This window comes from Dipodomys merriami, unplaced genomic scaffold, assembly GCF_024711535.1.
Source record: "Dipodomys merriami isolate MVZ:Mamm:240054 unplaced genomic scaffold, mDipMer1.0.p SCAF_8, whole genome shotgun sequence".
Classification (NCBI taxonomy): domain Eukaryota; kingdom Metazoa; phylum Chordata; class Mammalia; order Rodentia; family Heteromyidae; genus Dipodomys; species Dipodomys merriami.
The window spans coordinates 30558541-30577265 of NW_027206401.1; the positions used below are offsets into that span (position 1 = coordinate 30558541).

Here is an 18725-nt window from a genome sequence, read left to right on the forward strand (position 1 = left end):
ATCCTGCAGCTGCTACGGCCAATGAAAAAGCATCCTTATTCCAAGCATATAAATACCCCTGTGTGAAAAATAAAAGTTTGCAGCTTGATCAGAATCCCTGTCTTGCTGTCATTCTTCGTGTCTCTTGTCCCTTCATTCCTTCTCGCTTAGGTTCACTGCCCTCGTTGACGTCCTGCGGGTCGGGACAAACAACAACAACAAAGCAATTTAGTAAAAATAACTTTACAGGGGCTGGGAAGGTGGCTCAGTGGTAGAGCGCTTGCCTTGCATGCAAGAGGCCCTGGGTTCGATTCCTTAGCACTACATAAGCAAAAATTTAAAAAAAACGCAAGTGGTGATGTGGCTCAAGTGTAGAGTGCTAGCCTTGAGCTGAAGAGCTGAGGGACAGCGCCCAGGCCCAGAGTTCAGGCCCCATGACCGGACCCAAAAAGTAAAAAATAAAACAATAACTTTACAGTAATGTGGGCAAAAGTGTACTATCTCTTCATAAATACTGTTGTAATCTATTCATCTTGTTTTGCTGAATCTAATACACTGTGAAAAATCAATATTACTTCGGGTTTTTTTTTACATTATTTTCTATATGTATAGGAAAAAACTGTCAATTGTGTCCCAAATTGGTAAAACAAAGTAAAATATCCAAAATTTTATACAAAGTAAAATCTTCCATCCAACACTGTACAGGTACATTTATTATGGGACACACCCTGATTTCACAGAAGTTAGAATGTAACTGAATCATGAAATGCAGCATTTTAACAGACCCTTATTGAGAAAATCACAAATAACACAATAAACAGGAAGTACATTGAATTAGAGCATATTAATAATCACTAGCAAATTCCTAAAGCTCTTTGTTTCTGTTTCACTACTCAGTTGACATGAAGAAGGCACTGGCAATCACAGTAATTCCTAGAGGATATCTCAGAGAAACTATGAAAATGAGAGATTTTCAATTTAGAAATCATTTCTTGAGTCACAGGTGAGGCCTCTATTAAGTGCCTGTGTGTTGCTGGAAAGCTGAGTCCTGTTTTGAAGCCAGCTCTCTTTGGCACTGCACGGTGTCCTCTTCATAGAGCAGAAATACTCAAAGGACAGATTAGCATCCTCTGGTTCAGCCTACAGAGAAAGAAAAGCATTAAGCAAAGCATGTGAGCTTTCCAAGGATGCGCTTTCCTAGAACTGCCCTCCCTACTGTTCAAGTCCAGTGTGGAAGCCTGACAATTTGGTCAGCAAACTGTTTCACAGGTTTGTGTTTTTTCTCCTAAATCAGAATACTACCCAACTTCTGAAAAACAAAAGTCTCACTCAGCAGAAAGGAGGCTGAGAACAGGAGGATCACAAGTTTGAGGCTCAATTGAAATACATAGTGACTTCCAGACCAACGTGGGAAAGATAACCAAACTCTGTCTCAAATTAAGAAACAACAAGAAACTCAAATGCCTGAAAACCACTCTGAAAGGGGGAGATCATGGAACGTCCACTTATTCAAGCTCTTACCAAATATGAGCCTCAAAACAAGATCCTACTGCATGTAAACATGGTATATTTATAAAATGCTCTGGATTCAGAGCATTTCGAACCTTTTTACCATGAGCGCTAAGTGGACCTAGAAACTTTTTTTTTCTCATGGGGCTTGAACTCAAGGCCTGAATGCTTTCCTTGAGCTCTTTTTCTCAAGGCTATTGCTCTACCACTTTGAGCCACAGCCCTACTTCAGGTTTTCTGCTGGTTAAGTGGAGATAAGGAGGGGAGGGGAAAGGGGGAGAAAGTTGGGGGGGGGGGGCGGTGGCTTACAGCTCTAATCCTAGCTACTAAGGAGGCTGAGATCTGAGGATCTCAGTTCAACACCAGCCTGGACAGGAAAGTCTGTGAGATTCTTATCTCCAATAAAACACCAGAAAACCGGAACTGGTCCTGTGGCTCAAGTTAAGTGATCGCCTTGGGCTGAAGAGCTGAGGGACAGTGCCCAGGCCCAGACTTCAAGCTCTACCAACAACAACAAAAAGTCTCATGGACTTTCTTTCCCAGGCTGGCTTTAAAGCACAATCCTCAGATCTCAGCTTCCTAAGTAACTAGGATTACAAGCATGAACCACCAGTGCCCAGCTCAACCTAGAAAATCTGATCCCCAAGTGTGCTGAAAATCTGCTTATGCTCTGCTCTGGCCTAACAACAATAACAATACAATTATGTTAAGTTTTTTAAAGTCAGGAATTATCTATCTGCTCTGAGTCTTATGTTGTTCCCTTTTATCCTGGAGCTCTGTGGCAGAGGGCCAGCATTAACTGAAATGGATGCATTCATCAATGCACTGAAGAGGAATTGGTTTGAAATCTCACTGTGGGTCCATCAACATATGACTAGATGTCTGTATTACATAAGGGCTCATTGTTCCATTCATTTCAACCAGTTCAAAAGCCATTTCTGAGCTGAACTATTACATTAGGTAGAGGATTTAGGAAGTCCTTAAATTCAATCCAGTACAGAAAAGAGAGGCAGAGAAAGAGACAGAGAGAGAGAGAAAGAGAGACAGAGTCAGAGATAGAGAAAGAGATGGAGAGAGAGAAATGAAAGAAGAAGGGTAGGGGAGGAAGGGAGGAAGGAAGACAGGAAGGAATGGAAGAGGGGAGAGAAAAAACAAGATCATTTATTTTGTTTTGGGTCCGGTCATGGGACCTGAACTCTGGGCCTGGGCACTGTCCTTCAGCTCTTCAGCTCAAGGCTAGCGCTCTACCACTTGAGCCACAGTGCCACTTCTGGCTTTTTTCTTTTTGCTTATGTGGTGCTGAGGAATCGAACCCAGGGCCTCATGCATGCAAGGCAAGCGCTCTACCAGCCTTCATTTTGCCTTCATGCAAGGCAGCGCTCTACCAGGCCCTTCCCAGCCTTCATTTTGTTTTTCTGAATCATATTTTCATTCTTGTCTTCATAGTCCAGAACACTCACCTTTTCTGTTTCCTTTTCGCAGAGGCAAGGTAGCTACTTTATACATCATCGGAAATAAAACAGTAGTGAAAATTACAGACCCAAAACAGGCATACAGAAGTACTGGTAGATCTGGATATTGTCCTTGAATATCTCCGGTTAATGCAGGAATAGCCATTAGTCCCAAGGCAGCACCAATCAAAATAAATGCAGCAGATTTGCCACTGATGGTGGTGTACTGTTCAATCCAAGAAACACCACTGGGAAACATGGTGGCCATGGAGGCCCCATACACGGAGGTTGCTATCCAGAGACAAAGGGGACTCCTGTCAAAAAGCACCAGAAACAAACAGGAGGCCAGGCTGCCAATGTTGCTCAACACAATCATGGTGGCAGGACGTAAACACGCAGCAAAGAAGATTGCTAGGCCCCTGCAGGCTGCGAAGGTCCCCCAGAAGATGGAGTTCAAGCCAGCTGCCTCTCTCTCATCCATGCCAACATGGGTGGTGGCAAAGGAGAAAAGGAAAGAGCCATATGTCACCTCAGCCCCCACGTAGAAGAAGAAGAACAGAAAAAGCAGACAGAGAAGGGCCTTGTGGTATTGAGCTCTTCGAGATTGCTGAGCAGATGCTGTTGATTTTCCCTGCCTTGAGCTTTTCATGCAGAGCGGAGCAAAGAAAAGGAGAGAAACTATGAGAATGTAGGTGCCTATGGAAGCATAAGCCCACAGTAAGTTCATGTCATGGGGAGCTGCGAGTAGAGGGTCTGAGGTGGCTTCAGAAGAGGCATTGAGGGCTGCAGGGAGAAAGTCGGGCTCTGTGTGGTTGTCAGCAGACACTGTGGGGCCCAGTGCCAGTTTAGCCAGCAGGGGAGCCAGGAAGGCACCCAGGGCAAAACTGAAGTGTAAGGCCTGCATGTGCGGGGGGCTCTTGTCTCCCCAAAGAGTCAAGATGAGCACGTTCCCACCTACCAAAGAGACACAGAGAAAGTTTTAAGTTATCCACAGAACTTAGTTTCAAAAACACAACACCAAACCCAGCTCATTGCTATGAAACAAAAATGAAAGTGCATTAAATAACACAAGCACTGTGCTGTTCTAAGTTCTTAAAACACTGTCTGTGTCTCAGCAGCTCTAAGCCACCACCACCACCACCACCACCACCAGACAACAATGTTCTTACAGCCAGGCTCAGTACTAAAGCTTGTTATAAAATAGTTCCAACTCTGATCAGATGCTGGTGGATCACACTGGTAATCCTAGATACTTCAGAGGCTGAGATCTGAAGGTGATGGATTTAAATGCAGCCCCAACAGGAAAGTCAGTGAGAGTCCAATTATCCACTAGAAAACAGGAGGTGAAGCTGTGGCTCAAAATGATAGAATACCATCCTTTAGCAAAGAAGCTCAGGGACAGTGCCCATGCCTTGAGTGCAAACACACAATCAACAACAAAAAATAAATAAACAAAAATACTGCCAATTCCACATTGGAGACTAATAATATCATTATACCTACTTGTATATTTTAAAGACTGATACATATTTACCAGGCAAATTAAATAGTGAGCAAATCACCAAAGGGTTTCATAAGGGTAGGCCATTGAAAGTATTTTTTTTATGTAAAAGGCAGAGTTAAACTATCCAGGCAGGACTTGATTACAGGATTCTGTTGAGCTCATTACAGACAAGAATATCAAGTTTTCTGTTTTGTACTTAGATTTCAGATATGCACATATTTCCCCCTGGAATTTTATAGTCAAACAAAATCTGAAAGATAAAATATGTCCATAGTCTGACAATGAGCATGCAAGGAGGCTAGAATTAAAGGATAAAGAGCTATCATATGTGTCATTTAGTCACATTTTGAAGATGGGTGGAGAATAGGAACTTTAGAGGGTAGAAAAGAAATAGGAAAGTTGTGCCAGGATTCTCTAAGCTTAAAACCAGGTGGCTGTCTCTATGCTTGTACAGCTAAATAGTGGTTCCACATTTATTTCAGCTATCAAACCATCATTGTTTCTCTCTCTCTCTCTTTTTTTTTTTTTTTTGGTCATTGGTAGGGCTTGACCACTGGACCTGTGGGCTGTCCCTGAGCAATTCAGCTCAAGGTAAGTGCTCTACCAATTGAGTCACTGCACCACTTCCACTTTTCTGGTGGTTAATGAGAGATAAGAGTCTCATGGACTTTCCTACCTGGGCTGGCTTTGAACCATGAGCCTCAGATCTCAGCCTCCTGACTAGCTAAGATTATAGGCGTGAGCCACGGGTGTCCAGTTCCATCATTGTCTCTTATACCACAATGATAAAGATTGATCTCAAAATGATAGATTCATCACCTTTGTTTTAATTACCCATAGGTAGAGTGATTGGATTTTTATTTTACTTTATTTTATTTTTTTGTACTAGTGCTGGGGCTTGAAGTCAGGGTGGGGACATTGTTGCTTAAATTTTGCTCAAGGCTAGCACTCTACCATCTGAACCACACTTCCACTTCCAGCTTTTTGCTGGCTAATTGGAGATAAGAGTCTCATAGACTTTACAGCGTGTGCTGACCTTTAACTATGTTCCTCAGATCTTAGCCTCCCAAGAAGTTAGGATTATGAGCATGAGCCATCAGCAACTGACAATATTTAAAATAAACAATCTTTCAGTGCTTCAGAGTCAGATGTTCAAAATTCCACTAACCTGTATCCAGAACACCAAATGAGACACCCATGGCAGACATCATGACAATCAGTAACACTGCAGTCTTGCAAAATGGAATAAGATAACTACTCACGGTGATGCCCCACATGGACAGCCCTAGAAACAAGAATCAAACATCAGGTATAAAAGCAGCATTTGGGCTGGGAATGTGGCTTAGTGGTAGTGTGCTTGCATAGCATGCATGAAGCCCTGGGTTTGATTTCTCAGTACCATATAAACAGAAAAAACTCGACCTGGCACCGTGGCTCAAATGGTAGAGTGCTAGCCTTGAGTAAAAGACGCTCAGGGACAGTGCCCAGAACCTGAGTTCAAGCCCCAGGAATGGCAAAATAAATTAATAACTCATAATAATAATTAATGAATTAAACCAGCATTCCTGCAGGGTCATGAGTCAAGCCAATATCATTAAAGCTTCCAAAACACAAACTAAGGTCAAGTTAAAAAGTTTCTCTAAATGGTCATATAATTAAAATATTTTAAGATCTTTGTTAAATTTTAAGATCTTTATTAAATCTATGCATGATACCACTAAGCAAATTTTATCACAGAAGAGCCAAAGAGTATTAACTTAAATAGTTTACATTTAAGAACCCAAAAGAGCTGGTTACTAGAGGCTCAGACCTGTAATCCTAACTACTCAGGAGGCTAAAATCTGAGGTTCACACATCATGAGTTCAAGCCCAATGACTGGAAAAACAGACAACCAAAGGGACTTTTAAATATGATACAACTAATATAATAGTGTTTAGTAAATCAGAATAAATTGTTTTGGCAAATGGTGAAGCAATTCAAGACACATTTACTATTAGGCTGGAGATGTAGCATGTGTGGGGCTCTGAGTAGAATTATTAAGATGACAAAAAATCACACACACACACGTGTGCATATCTTTGAAAGCTACTTTAAAAATAAGAAGGATATTTTATTTAATTATCAGTAAATGTAGATTATTCTCCTTGCTTCCAAAGGTGCTTTGTCAGATGGATCTAGATTTTCTTGAAACCCATGGCCCTGTTCAAACCACAGCATGCTAAAAAGCGATGCCAGGGGCTGGGAAGGTGGCTCACGGGTAGAGTGCTTGCCTTGTATGCATGAGGCCCTGGGTTTGATTCCTCAGCACCACATAAGCAGAAAAAGCCAGAAGTGGAGCTATAGCTCAAGTGATAAAGCGCTACCCTTGAGCAGAAGAACTGAGGGACAGCGCCCAGGCCCAGATTTCAGGACACATGCCCGACAAAAATAAAATAAAATAAAAAGCGATGTTAGTGACTTCCAGGCTGCAGCACAGCGCTCTGGGCTCATCACTAACATGGAGATAAATGTGTAGCCTGTGTCAGTTTGTCTCCATCTCCTGCCCCACACTGTAAACCCAGAGCCCAGAGAGGCTGGCCACATTCCCACAGCTCATCTGGCTTCAGGTAGCCCTAGAGACCTGCCCTACACCCGATGTGCAGAGCTTTGGGACAAGTGTGTGACATGGTGCCTCAGTTCCCCTGGAGATCGGGAGGCTCAGGACTGCCATCAGCATACCTGAGGGTTAATCAAGGCTCTGGGTGGCCCAGCCCAGATGCCCTGTGGCTGCCAAGGTGAGAGCCCCAGAGAAAGACCTGGCGTCTGTGGAGGACCCTGAAACACCATTCATTTCAGTTGTCAACAAGTTTTCTTATTGTAAATATGAAGTTGTAAATTCACTGACAGGTACAAAGAAGCAAAGATCACTGTTTCCTTACCCAGAAGTAAAAACTGATTCATACAGTCCAAAAGAACTCCTCCGATCACAGAGCCACACAAATATCCTAAAGCCCGACCCACAAATATTTCAGAAAGACTGCTGATATTGCGGTTCACGTTAGTGGCCAGATCTTGAAACGTGGGTCCCAGTATAGAAGCACTTATTCCCTGAAATATTAAAAAAAAAGGCAAAAATGTTTGCTTATCAAAACAATATGCATCTAGCTCACATCCATTACAGAAAAATGGGGAGATGATACAAAGCAAAGTAGAGAATGAAGTCAAGACCCTGTGACACTAAAGTGTCTCCATCTCATATTCAGTCACCCTTTTGTACTTATATTTCCTTGTTCTTATAGTTGCTGGAATTGTTTGCTTCTTGACTTCAAGAGGCAACTGTCAGCTGTGTTGTTTGTAACCAGCCAGCTGTGTTAGGGGTAGGAGTCCTTACCAAGGACTTAAAGAACATCCCCTTGGAGCTTGTTGACAACAAGTTCCCAAGTGGGAACTTTCCACTGACAGAATGCTGTCTAGCTTCTTTAAATCAGCCAATCACAAACAGAATGTGAGCTGGACTCCTATTGGTAGGAGGGAGGGCACCACTCTTTGTATTAGCATAAAAACCAAGGGGGCTGAGTCTACCTGCCTAACTCTGGGTAGAGTGCCTATGCACCCTTGTGTGCAGAAGTGAATTGACCGGACTAAAGCTCCTTGTCTCTTTAGTGTCCCTAGTGACTCCGGAGGGTCCCATACTTCTAAGAGACCACAGGAAGAAAAACACATACAGTGACACTCCTGTCATCACCACAGCGGTAGACTCCAACTGCTTTCCTTCTCATCAAAATTTTTAATTTCATCAGGTTGTGGTGGTGCATTTCTGAATTCCATTGTTTAGACAGCAGGATGATCGCAAGTTTAGGGCTTCCCTGGACTAAATTAGCACGATACAGACTCCAAAACACAAAACAAAACAAACCTCCCCGGGTTTCAAAACTGTTTTATTTCTTGTAGCATTTTGTTGTAGTTAGTTCACTATTTGAATAAGACCTTGAAAGACTACTTTGAAAATAGGAATTTTTATACAACAATTTCAAGACTAGAAGAAGGAGGAGGAGGATTAAGAGGAAGAGGAAGAAGAAGAGGAAGAAGAGCAAGAAAAAGAGGAAGAAAAAGAAGAAAAGAGTGTACTGAAAGTTAGTAAGTAGCTGGCTGGGAATGTCAGTCAGTGATATAGCATCTGCCCACCTTGCCTGAGTTCCTGTATTCAATCTCAAGCATGGCAAAAATAAAAATAAATGAATTTATGTGTTTATTTATCACATGTCTATTGCATAATTTTCCATTAACTTTATGACAATAAAGCTATTCTTGAGGTCATTTTTAAATTCTAAGCATACAACACGCACTACTTTCTTTCTTCCTCCTTTCTTTCTTCCTCATTTCTTTCTTCCTCCTTCCTCTTCCCCTTCTCTTCCTTCCATCTGTTTCAACTCATGGCCTGGGCCCATAGTCCCTAAGCTTTTGCTCTCTAGGTTAGCTCTCTACCATGAGCCACAGCTCAACTTGCAACTTTTCAGTTGTTCATTGAAGATAAGATTCTCACAGACTTTCCTGCAAGGGCTGGCTTCTTCCATCCTTAGATACCAGTTTCTGAATAGCAGGGTTATAAGTGTGAGCCTTCCTTGGAAGGCTGACATTGGCTATGAGGACTGAAGTTAACCTCTAGAAACTCCCAGGAGAACCAGCGATGGAATATTTAGAATGGACCAACCAGGGCCTCTTGTGCCTGCCAGTCTCTCAGGGCACCTGGGGGTCATGAGGGATCATTCTCTTCCATTTGAGGGTCACAGATTTGGGTTTTGAACTCTCTGGGACTGAACTAAATCCAGGATCACACTGAATTTGATGATCAACGGGCTCTTATCCAGTCAGAGACCCCCTATTGAAAATAGATTCCTCCAAATCTAAGGAGCCCACTTGCTGAGGCTCCTGCTAACTTGACTCACAAAAATTATGGACCCAGAATAGGTGTGTGTCTAGAAACACAGGGTAACCTTATTGTGCACACACAGACCTGAAAACTTTAGAGAAGGAGAGAGATCACCAACCTTTGTGGGAGAAGATGTGGGTCCCAGGGGAGCTGAGGGGTGTTTAGATGGATCAGGTCCTTAGATGGAGGGCCTGTGAAGAGCACTGAGAGGGAACTGAGAGAGATAACCCTAAGTCTCAGCCAACCAGGCCAAAGGGCAAGGCAGGACTGAGGAGCTGGAGCTCAGCTAGGGGAAGAGATAGATCCTGATGACTTCCCACAGGCCAGCAGGCCTCCTGTTCCCCTGATTACAAATGCCTCAAAAAAAGGAAAATAGAAATGCTTATATAAGTCAGGAATTTTCACTCTCAAAAAGAAAATTTAAAGGCCTGGGATGTAGTTCAGCAGCAAAGCACTTCCCTATCAAGTGCAACATCCTGGGTAAGATTCCCAGTACCAATAAAGAAAAAGTCCAAAAAAAATACAAAGAAGAGGAAAGAGGAGGAGGAGGAGGAGGAGGAGGAGGAGAAGGAGGAGGAGGAGGAGGAGGAGGAGGAGGAGGAGGAGGAGGAGGAGGAGGAGGAGGAGGAGGAGGAGGAGAAGGAGGAGGAAGAAGAAGAAGAAGAAGAAGAAGAAGAGAAGCAGAAGACCCACCACAACCACCAGCACCACCACCTATATTCATTTCAAATTTATTTGCCTTGGGTAGTCTTTGGTTAATAAAAAAAATTGGCCAAATATTAAAAGGCATGTCTATAGAGTCATCTCCACTAGATGTAATACAACCAGAAATGTTCCTGATAAAGTATGCTTGTGTTAACTTCATTATACCAAATGTGTCAGCAAGAATAATTGATGATGACTATCTGTTCAAGATCTCCTCTTTATAAATGATCCAACACAAATGTTAGAGATCAAGTGAATTAAGTAGATGTACAAAGATGTTATTCCTATAGTAGAATATTTTATTATTCTTATCAGGAATTAAAAGTTGGGACTGAGGGAAATCTGTACAACTCATCTTTTTGTTTTTCTTTTTTTTTTTCTTTCTTTCTTTTTTTCTTTCTCATCCTGGGGCTTGAACTCTGGCCTGGCACTGTCCCTGAGTTTTTGTGCTTAAAACTAACACTCTACCTCTTTGAGCCACAGTGCCACTTCCAGTTTTCTGGTGGTTAATTGGAAATAAAAGCCTCACAGACTTTCCTGCGTGGGCTGGCTTTGAACCGCCTTCCTCAGATCTCAGCCTCCTAAGTAGCTAGGATTACAAAAAAGAGCAACCAATGACCAGCAACTACACAGTTTTGACAACTTTAAGACTCTTACACCAGACTGGGTAAGACTTTTCAGAACTTTGATGATGAAACGAAATGCCTCATAAACATCAATCTGATCTTTAACCAAACATTAGGAAAAGCAAGAATTAATTAAATACTAAGGACAAGATTTTCAGATTGTCATGCTAAGTCAGCTACCACTGACTTTGTTAAGATATTCAGTCAGGGACCAGTAGCTCACGTCCATAATTCTAGCTATGACTTCTCAGGAGAGTTGAGATCTGAGAATAGTGGTTTGAAGCCAGCCAAGGGAAGGAGTGCCTATGAGATTTTTAATCTCCAAATAAGCAGCAAGGAAAAGGAAGAAGGAAGGAAGAAATAAAGGAAGGAACGAAGGAACGAAGGAAGGAAGGAAGGAAGGAAGAAAAGGAAGGAAGAAAAGGAAGGAAGGAAAGAAGGAAGGAAGGAAGAAAGAAAGAATGAAAGGAAAGAAAGAAAGAAAGAATAAAAAAAGAAAGAAAGAAAAGAAAGACAGAAAGAAAGAATCAAGGAGTAGAGCTGTATCTCAAGTGGTAGAGCACTAGCTTGAACACCAAACACAAAAGCTCAGGGACTTTGAGTTCAAGCCCCCGAACCAGCATAAAAAACAACAACAACAAAAAAAGTGGGGATTACTTAGTAAACAAAACTTTCATAATATCACTTTAAATCCAGAAGCAGTAAGGTTCATTCCACTAAATGAGGTCACGCATCCTGAAGTGGAAAGCGTGGTATAGGGGATGATTTAAAAAGTAACTTTCTCCTGGATGTTGCTCAGGAGGAATACAGATTTATAGACAAATTTGACTTCTGCCTAACGGCCACCAGCTGGAGGTCTCCTCCAGCCCTCAGTTCAGCCTTCTAGCCTGGTTAAATATTACTCTTGGCCTGGCTGTCTCCTTCCTCTGTATCTTTACCCTGACCATGCTCTTACTTCTTGTACTCAGAGACAAAAGCTGTCAACATAAAAAATGTGCACTCTCTCTGCAGGAGATAAAGGTAAGTTTCAGGGAGGAACATTGTTCATAGGGTTCTTAGTCACTGGCTCTTGGCAGCAGCGCAGAGCCACACTCATATGGAATTCAAAGCTAACCTCTAAGTTGGGGAACACTTTGGATCTGGTGGTTAAGCAGAACCTCCCTGGGGCTCAGAGGGTAGGAGCCATGCTCTCAAAGGCAAGAGAAAACAAGGATGTTTCACAATACCGTGGAGGAACAGCACTCAGCTGTACAGCTCCTCCTTGCCTGTGTTGGGCTCATGTGAGGGGCTGAAGAATACTGAGTGCTTAACCTTCCAATGTGGTCAAAGAGGTCAAAGGAGGAGTTGAACAGGTGGCCCAGAGGCTGGGGTGTAGTTCAATGGGCAGAGCACATACTTAGTTTATACAGAAGGCCCTGGGTTCCAACTCAAGCACACACAGAGGAAAAGATGGCTGATGACTCTTATTTCTTAAGACACTACCATGGCATCCACTGCAGAGACTCCTCAGAGGAAAAGAATAGAGGGCACATGCCTGTGAGCTGCTGACTGGTGGATAGAAGGCATCTTGAACAGTTTACGGCAAGGATTTTTACTCTTCATCTAGATTTCGAATCTTCCTTTAATGAGTCTCCAGGTCCCTGTGACTTGTGTTACTGGGCTAATTATGACTTCTTCTTTTCCTTGTTGGTGCTGGTACTGGGGACTTGAACACAGAGCTTAGGTGCTAATCCTTAGGTTTTCTGCTCAAGGTTGAAGATCTACTACTTAGGCCACAGCTCTTGGAGATAAGAATCTCTCAGATTTCTCTGCTCCAGCTGGCTTTGAACCACAGTCTTCAGATCCCTACCTCTGAATAGGCAGGAGTACAGGCATGAGCCATCAAGGTCTGGCTTCGATTACATTTCCTTAATGTCAGGCAGTTTCGAATGCAACCGTGAGCTAGCATTCTCTGAACAAAGATAATGACCACTATTGCTTGAATACTGTTCTACTTTCTTTATTAAGGGGATATTAGATCATTTAATTTTAATCAATTTGTTCATAGAGATTCTTGTTATAAAGAGTATTTTGGCTTCTGGATAAATCTTCCTGACAGTCATAATAATAGTCTCCCTGATATATTCCCTCATGAGTCATGAATGTCCTAAGCAGCCATTCTCTGTTCATCAAATGATCAACAGAAACATGAAGCAAGCAAAAGGAATCATAAAGCGACTCTGTCATTGTAAATTCTGAATTCCAGGCGCTACACAGTGGTGGCTCATGCCTGTAATTAGAGGCATTCAGACATGCTGAGACCCAGAGGCTCAAGGTTTGAAGCCAGACTGAGCAGAGAAAACCAAGAGGCTTATCTCTAATTAATCAGCAAATTGCTGAATAGGAGATGTGGCTAAGGTGGTAGAGCACATGAGCAAAAACGCCAAGGAAGAGTGTAATGCCCTGAGTTCAAGCCCCAGCACCAGCATAAACAACAACAACAAAAACAATAAATAGCAAATTCCATAATTAAGCCAAGCTGGCCATTGTCAGGTGGTGACAGATATTGCTGCCAGGTCTCAAGGTTTCATTCACTTGAACTTTCTATCAACATTCTTGTCAATTTCCATTAACATGAACAGCTAACAAAGAAGAGAATTGTTAAATTTGATCTACAGCTGCCCGTGTATAGAGGGATCTGTAACCACCTTAAAATATGAGCAAACTTGAACCAGAGAGAGTATCACTTGATCAAGTAACTGTACAGTCCAGAGTGCAGCCCATCCCAGGCTGCAAGGTACCAGAAATGTGCAAAAGAGGCAAATTCACTAAAACCCGCAATTCATTCCCATGTCCCTTTCTTGCTCTGCCAATAGACATCACCTGCACAGGCTCCCTGACAGAGCTTGGCAAACAGTTGCTGTTCAGTGTTTCCCAACACATAAATCCTCAAACATTTCTTTGCAAAGAACATGATTTTAAAAATGACTTGCTTAACTTTATAATGGAGTTTAGCAAGAGCTAAGACTTACAGTTATCTTTCAGGACAAATTCCTTGAACCCTTTAAGAAAAATGGTTTCACATTGTCTACTTTTCGAGAATAGTTGGCTCTAATTGCACTGGTGCTCCAAAGGCAAGCAACCCCGCCCCCACGTCCCCACCTCCCACCTAGCTCAACAGGAGCAGGCACAACTAAGGACCAGGACCAGCACACAGGTACACAGGAAGCACTTAGTACACTACAAAGTTAGGGCCTTGGCTATATTCAAATTACTCCATGTCTTCTTAAGATTTACAAGTGTGGGGCACAGTGAGTGGGAACTCACCAATCACCTGCAGTGACTTCTTCCTTAGACCTTCTCCCTCCCTGCAATGACAAAGCTTTACAACAATCCTGCCTCTGAGTCTCTGAATGCTTAAGCCACCAGGAGTGACTTGCCGGGGTTCATCTTCCCACACACCCAGATCGCAATTGTCAAATGCAGAAATGGAAGCTACCCAAGGCATTGGCAAAAGGTGTACATAGCCTTAACTATACTCCACTATTTTATATTTCTTAAAAGAAGAACGGAAGGATTGATTACAATTAGGGCAGAGTAGAAGACAGGTGCCTAACTTTACCAATGAGCCAGATGAGTAATCTGGAAACGTCATTTTCCTCTTGATTTTCATTCTTTCTGCAAAGTTAAGCAGCCAGACCTTACAAAAAGAAGAAATCCCAGAAAAGCACTTTTCTCTGTAACAATTTGGGCAGGGGCTAGAGACCCAAGAAACCTCTCTTGTGTCTGGGCCAGGACCTAAAGGAATCTTAGAAAAGTTTGAGACACTTCAAACACATAGTAGGCCACTCAATTTCATACTCCACGATTGGCATTGTACCCCAGGGCTGGACGAGGACACTGAGGCCAAGCAGATGAGTGGTTACTCAGTGCTCAAGTAGGGAGAAGCAGGACTCCAGGGGAGAGAGCACAGCCCTGCAGGACCCCTGCTAGAACCCAGCCTGGGGGCAGCCCAGCTCTCACCATCCCCAGGAAGGCCAGACACAGGATCACGGTGGTGAACCAGCGCAGCATGCTCCCGGCACGGCCACTCGGCCTCCGGGACACCGCCACTGCCTCGGGATCTTTCTGGGCAGGGGCCTGGGCCTGGAGGAGCCGCTGCCCGGCAGCCCCCGGCCCACCGAGGTCGGCTTCCAGCTCCAGCCTGGCGGCCTTTTGCTGCCTGGGGATCCCGGCTCTGAGCACTGGTCCCTCCAGCCGCAGAGGCCTCTGGGTGCCACCTCCCCCCAGGGACGGTCCAAGGACAGGGACCGGGAATTGAGACTTTGGACTGCGCACGTCTTGCAGGCTGGAGACACGCGCTGCTCCACTTGGCACAGCTCCTGCAGATGGTGGTTGGCCTTTCCTCATCCAGGACCTGTCTCCACGGGTGAGGAAACTCGGTTGCCCTCAGCATCTCTCCTAGGGGAGCCCGCAGACACCCGCCGACGGGCGCCGCCGCGTGGTGGTAGCTGTAAATGCAGCCTCGGAACAGCTGCATCCTCTGGGCTGACACCCTCTGCCCCATGGTTCTGGGGTCTCTAGACCCACCCTTAGAGGACCCCGCCAGAGCTCCGCCTGCGCCTCTCAGCGTCACCAGAGGCCTCGTGGGCGCAGCTCCCTCTGCGGACTCTCCACTGTGCTGGGTTGGACCAAGGGTCTCTGCATGCAGCCCATGCTCACTGCAGACAATTCCAAGATTGGACAGGCAGCACAGAAACAGCTGGGGCCAAGGCACAAGCAGGAGTTAGTGTGCATTTGTGGCGTAGTTCAGCATGTCCTCCTCTCCCTGTGGCTAGATGGACACGAATAAAATTCCATATGAAATGAAAAGCACCCAAATATCAGCCAAGGATGTCTCAAGAGACGGAAAAGTACCACACCAAATTCCAGCCAGTTCTCCAAGGAATTCCAAAGGCTAGTGCGATAGTGCAAGTTGCATGCTGTAGCAGAAAATGATGAGAAGCGTTACTTTTGCAATGTTCTACCACTAAGCTATACACCTGTAGACCAAGACCCTTAATCCTCAAGAGCAGGAGATATTGACTTGAGTAAAATTCACTTAAACTACTGGTTGTAAAAACAACACATAGTGTGCTTGCCCTCACAATGAAGCCGTTCTTGCAGTTGGTGATCCTAAAGCAAGTGAGTGTGAATGCCATTCAGCAAAATGGACACATGTCCAGCAATGAATGCGCTGAGAGAAGACGAGGTGTGAATGGTTGGGAAAGACCTAGGCTGTGTGGTGAGCCAGCCACCACTTCCAACCTCATCATGACAAGATCACGTCCAGCACTGCAAAGATCCATCCATATAGTCATTAAAGCTACCTAAGTCAGAGAACACTATTAAAGGTACAGCTTTATTAGTCCACAGATAATCAGCTAATAGAAATGGAAATTTTAGAAATGGAGGACCAACAATGGGGTACAAAAGAAATCATCAACATGGCTACAAAAATGAGGGAGATGACTCAACAAGACAGATATGGGGGAGAGGAGGTTCAGCACACACATGAGCCCTTCACAGAAGGGTGGGCAACTCAGCAAGATGCTTGAGAGATAGAAGGACCAATCAGGAGCCTCATTGCAGCATAAGTCCACCCTTCGACCCCTGGGACAGGAGCCCTCCCTCAGATCTTAGGAGCTAACGCACTCTACATATAATAGCATCCAGAGAGACTGGGCATTCTGGGTTCTAGGATCCTTCCTTTTACAAGGAGTTCATTTTGCCGTTTCATTCACATCTCCTTTGTTGTTGTTGTTGGTTTTGTTTTAAAAAGAACACCTGCTCCTATTGCTTTAAACACTTTCTTGCCCTTTAATTCTTTAATTGGAAGAGAAAACAAACTAGAACCCTAGACAGCATCAAACCTTTGGCACTATTTGTTCCCTCCAAATCCTGTGTTTTGGTTTCCTGGTGTCTATCTGCCAAGACAGAGGCTACCACAGCCATGGTCCAAATGTTCCAGGTGTAGTAGCTCCATGACAGTACGGCTCGCAGACCCAGTACTGTCCACGGGATGCTGATTCTGCAGACATTCACAGTGAAAGAGTTGTGGGGCGTTCAGAGGCTTCCACCCAGATTTCACATAAAAGCCTGGAAGGTCCAATGGCATGCAGCAGGCTCAGAGTGTCTGCAAGCAGCCCCTTATAGGATAAGGCTTGGAGGCAGAGCAAAAAAGGAGACCACAGCAAGATGCCAGAAACTTGACCTGTCTGCTTAGAGAATCTGCAGACAACTGACAGAACCAGCCAAAGAGAGTGAGTAAAGTCAGCAAAATCCTAGGGCTAGGCTACTCAAGATATGAGAACCCACTATCTACTCCCAATCTTTTCCCTACTGACTTTATGTCATGTTTTGGCTTGATCCCTTTTTCTTTCTTTTCCTTTTTCTTTTTATTGTAATGATGATGTACAAAAGGGTTACAGTTGCAAAAGTCAGGTAATGAGAACAATTCTTTTTTTAAAAAATAACGATAAGCAATGTTCAATTATTTGCATTTATTTTATTCTAAACTTATTCCAGGGCCATAAAGTTTTGTTTCTTCTGGGATATCTTTTTCTGCGGTGAGCCCTCCTCTTCTGACTTAGAAACAATTTGCTCCTTCCACTTCTGTTTGAAGTGTCACCTCTTCCCTCATTTTCTCTCAGCTTTCCCTCCTGACCTCCCTCCTCCACAAGGTGTATAGTTCCTTTTCAGCAGAGTGTCTAGTAAATATCACTGCTGCATTTGACACCCTTTGTTTCCCATTCCTGTGACTCCCTTACCCTCCCCCAAATAGGTACACTTACCTACAACACAACAAGTACAGAAGGCAAAAATGACGACAAAAGGAGAAAAGCACAAAAAGTAAAATAATAAAAAGCCTCATTTCAGCTTCTTGGAGTTCATTCCATAAATATCATTTTACATGGTCACATACACATAGCTATTCTGATATAGACATGAGCCTTTGTGACCCTATCCTACTTTGGTCCCACTGGGAGAATGTTTAGAGCCCTGATTAAGTGTATTTTTTCGTCTTTTGCAATCCATTGTATTTACTTAAACATTTATAGGCACATTCTAATTACTACATTGAGGGAAAACATGCAACCTTTGTTTCTTTGGGTCTAGCTTATTTCACTTAATATACTTTTTTCCAAGTCTGTCCATCTCCTCACTAATAGGGCAATATCATAGTTTCTGATGGAAGCATAGAATTCCAACATGTACATTTACCACATGTTCTTGATCCATTCACACACTGAGAAGCATCTGGGTTGATTCTATAGCTTGGATTTATAAACAATGCTGCAATGAACCTGGTTGTGCTGGTAGCTGTGGTGTGTTCTTGTTTGTGGTCTAATGGATAAATGCCCAGCAGTGGAATTGCTGGGTCATAGGAAAGCTCTATGTTTAGTCTTTTGATCTTTCCTTCTATTTCCAACTCCTCCCTGTTGGCGGAGATGCTTATCCTGTGATTATACCACCCATTGTATCTGGCAGGTATCTACCTTTCTTTTTTGTTTTTAGAGGGAATCACAACTAAGAGTTTTCTTGAGTCTCCATGGAGACCTTGCACTTGGGCTTTGCACAATACTATAATAGTCAATACTGGGAAGAATCATGGAGATTACACTGAAATAATGGATTTTGGAGGCTCAAGCAGTGCTCAGAGAAATGGAAATGGAAATGAGCTCTTCAGGACCGGACATTATATCATGGTTAGGGTTTTGAATGTCTCCCAAAGGCTCCTAGGTTAAGGCTTGGTTCCTACAAGTGGAGGAGTCATAAAGAGGTGGGACTTCAAGGGAGATGATCAGGTCACTAGTGGTTTGCTCTATAAAGTGATTTTGGTGCCCTGGTCCCTTTCTCATTCTCTTGGGCTCTGAGCTTGAGGTGAGAAGTTTTACAATGCCAGATGCTCCTGTCATGAGTTGCTGCCTTGCTACAGGTCTAAAAACAACAGAGCTAAGCAATCAGGGCTAGAACCTCTAAAACGATGAGTAGAAACACAAACCTTTTCTCTTTAAGTGGA

At 43.6% G+C, this 18725-nt stretch overlaps 1 protein-coding gene across 1 annotated transcript; it reads right to left on the reverse strand.

Annotated features, from left to right (window-relative positions):
- Window positions 1-669: 669 nt before the first annotated feature.
- On the reverse strand, window positions 670-14831 carry LOC138819031 (sodium-dependent glucose transporter 1-like). Its single transcript, XM_070010165.1, has 5 exons — window positions 14687-14831; window positions 7363-7531; window positions 5612-5728; window positions 2949-3893; window positions 670-1119 (listed from the first exon to the last, which is right to left on the reverse strand). Exons 1-5 carry the CDS (start codon window positions 14735-14737, stop codon window positions 1115-1117), a joined length of 1287 nt encoding a protein of 428 aa, XP_069866266.1. The 5' UTR covers window positions 14738-14831; the 3' UTR covers window positions 670-1114.
- Between the last annotated feature and the right edge of the window lie 3894 nt (window positions 14832-18725).

Coding starts and splice junctions, on each gene's coding strand:
- LOC138819031 (XM_070010165.1), bottom strand. CDS start 14,737: ATGCTGCGCTGGTTCACCACCGTGATCCTGTGTCTGGCCTTCCTGGGG. Junction 7,532..14,686: donor GTCTGGCCTTCCTGGGGATG/GTGAGAGCTGGG, acceptor TTAATATTTCAG/GGAATAAGTGCTTCTATACT. Junction 3,894..5,611: donor ATTTGGTGTTCTGGATACAG/GTTAGTGGAATT, acceptor TCTCTTTGGTAG/GTGGGAACGTGCTCATCTTG.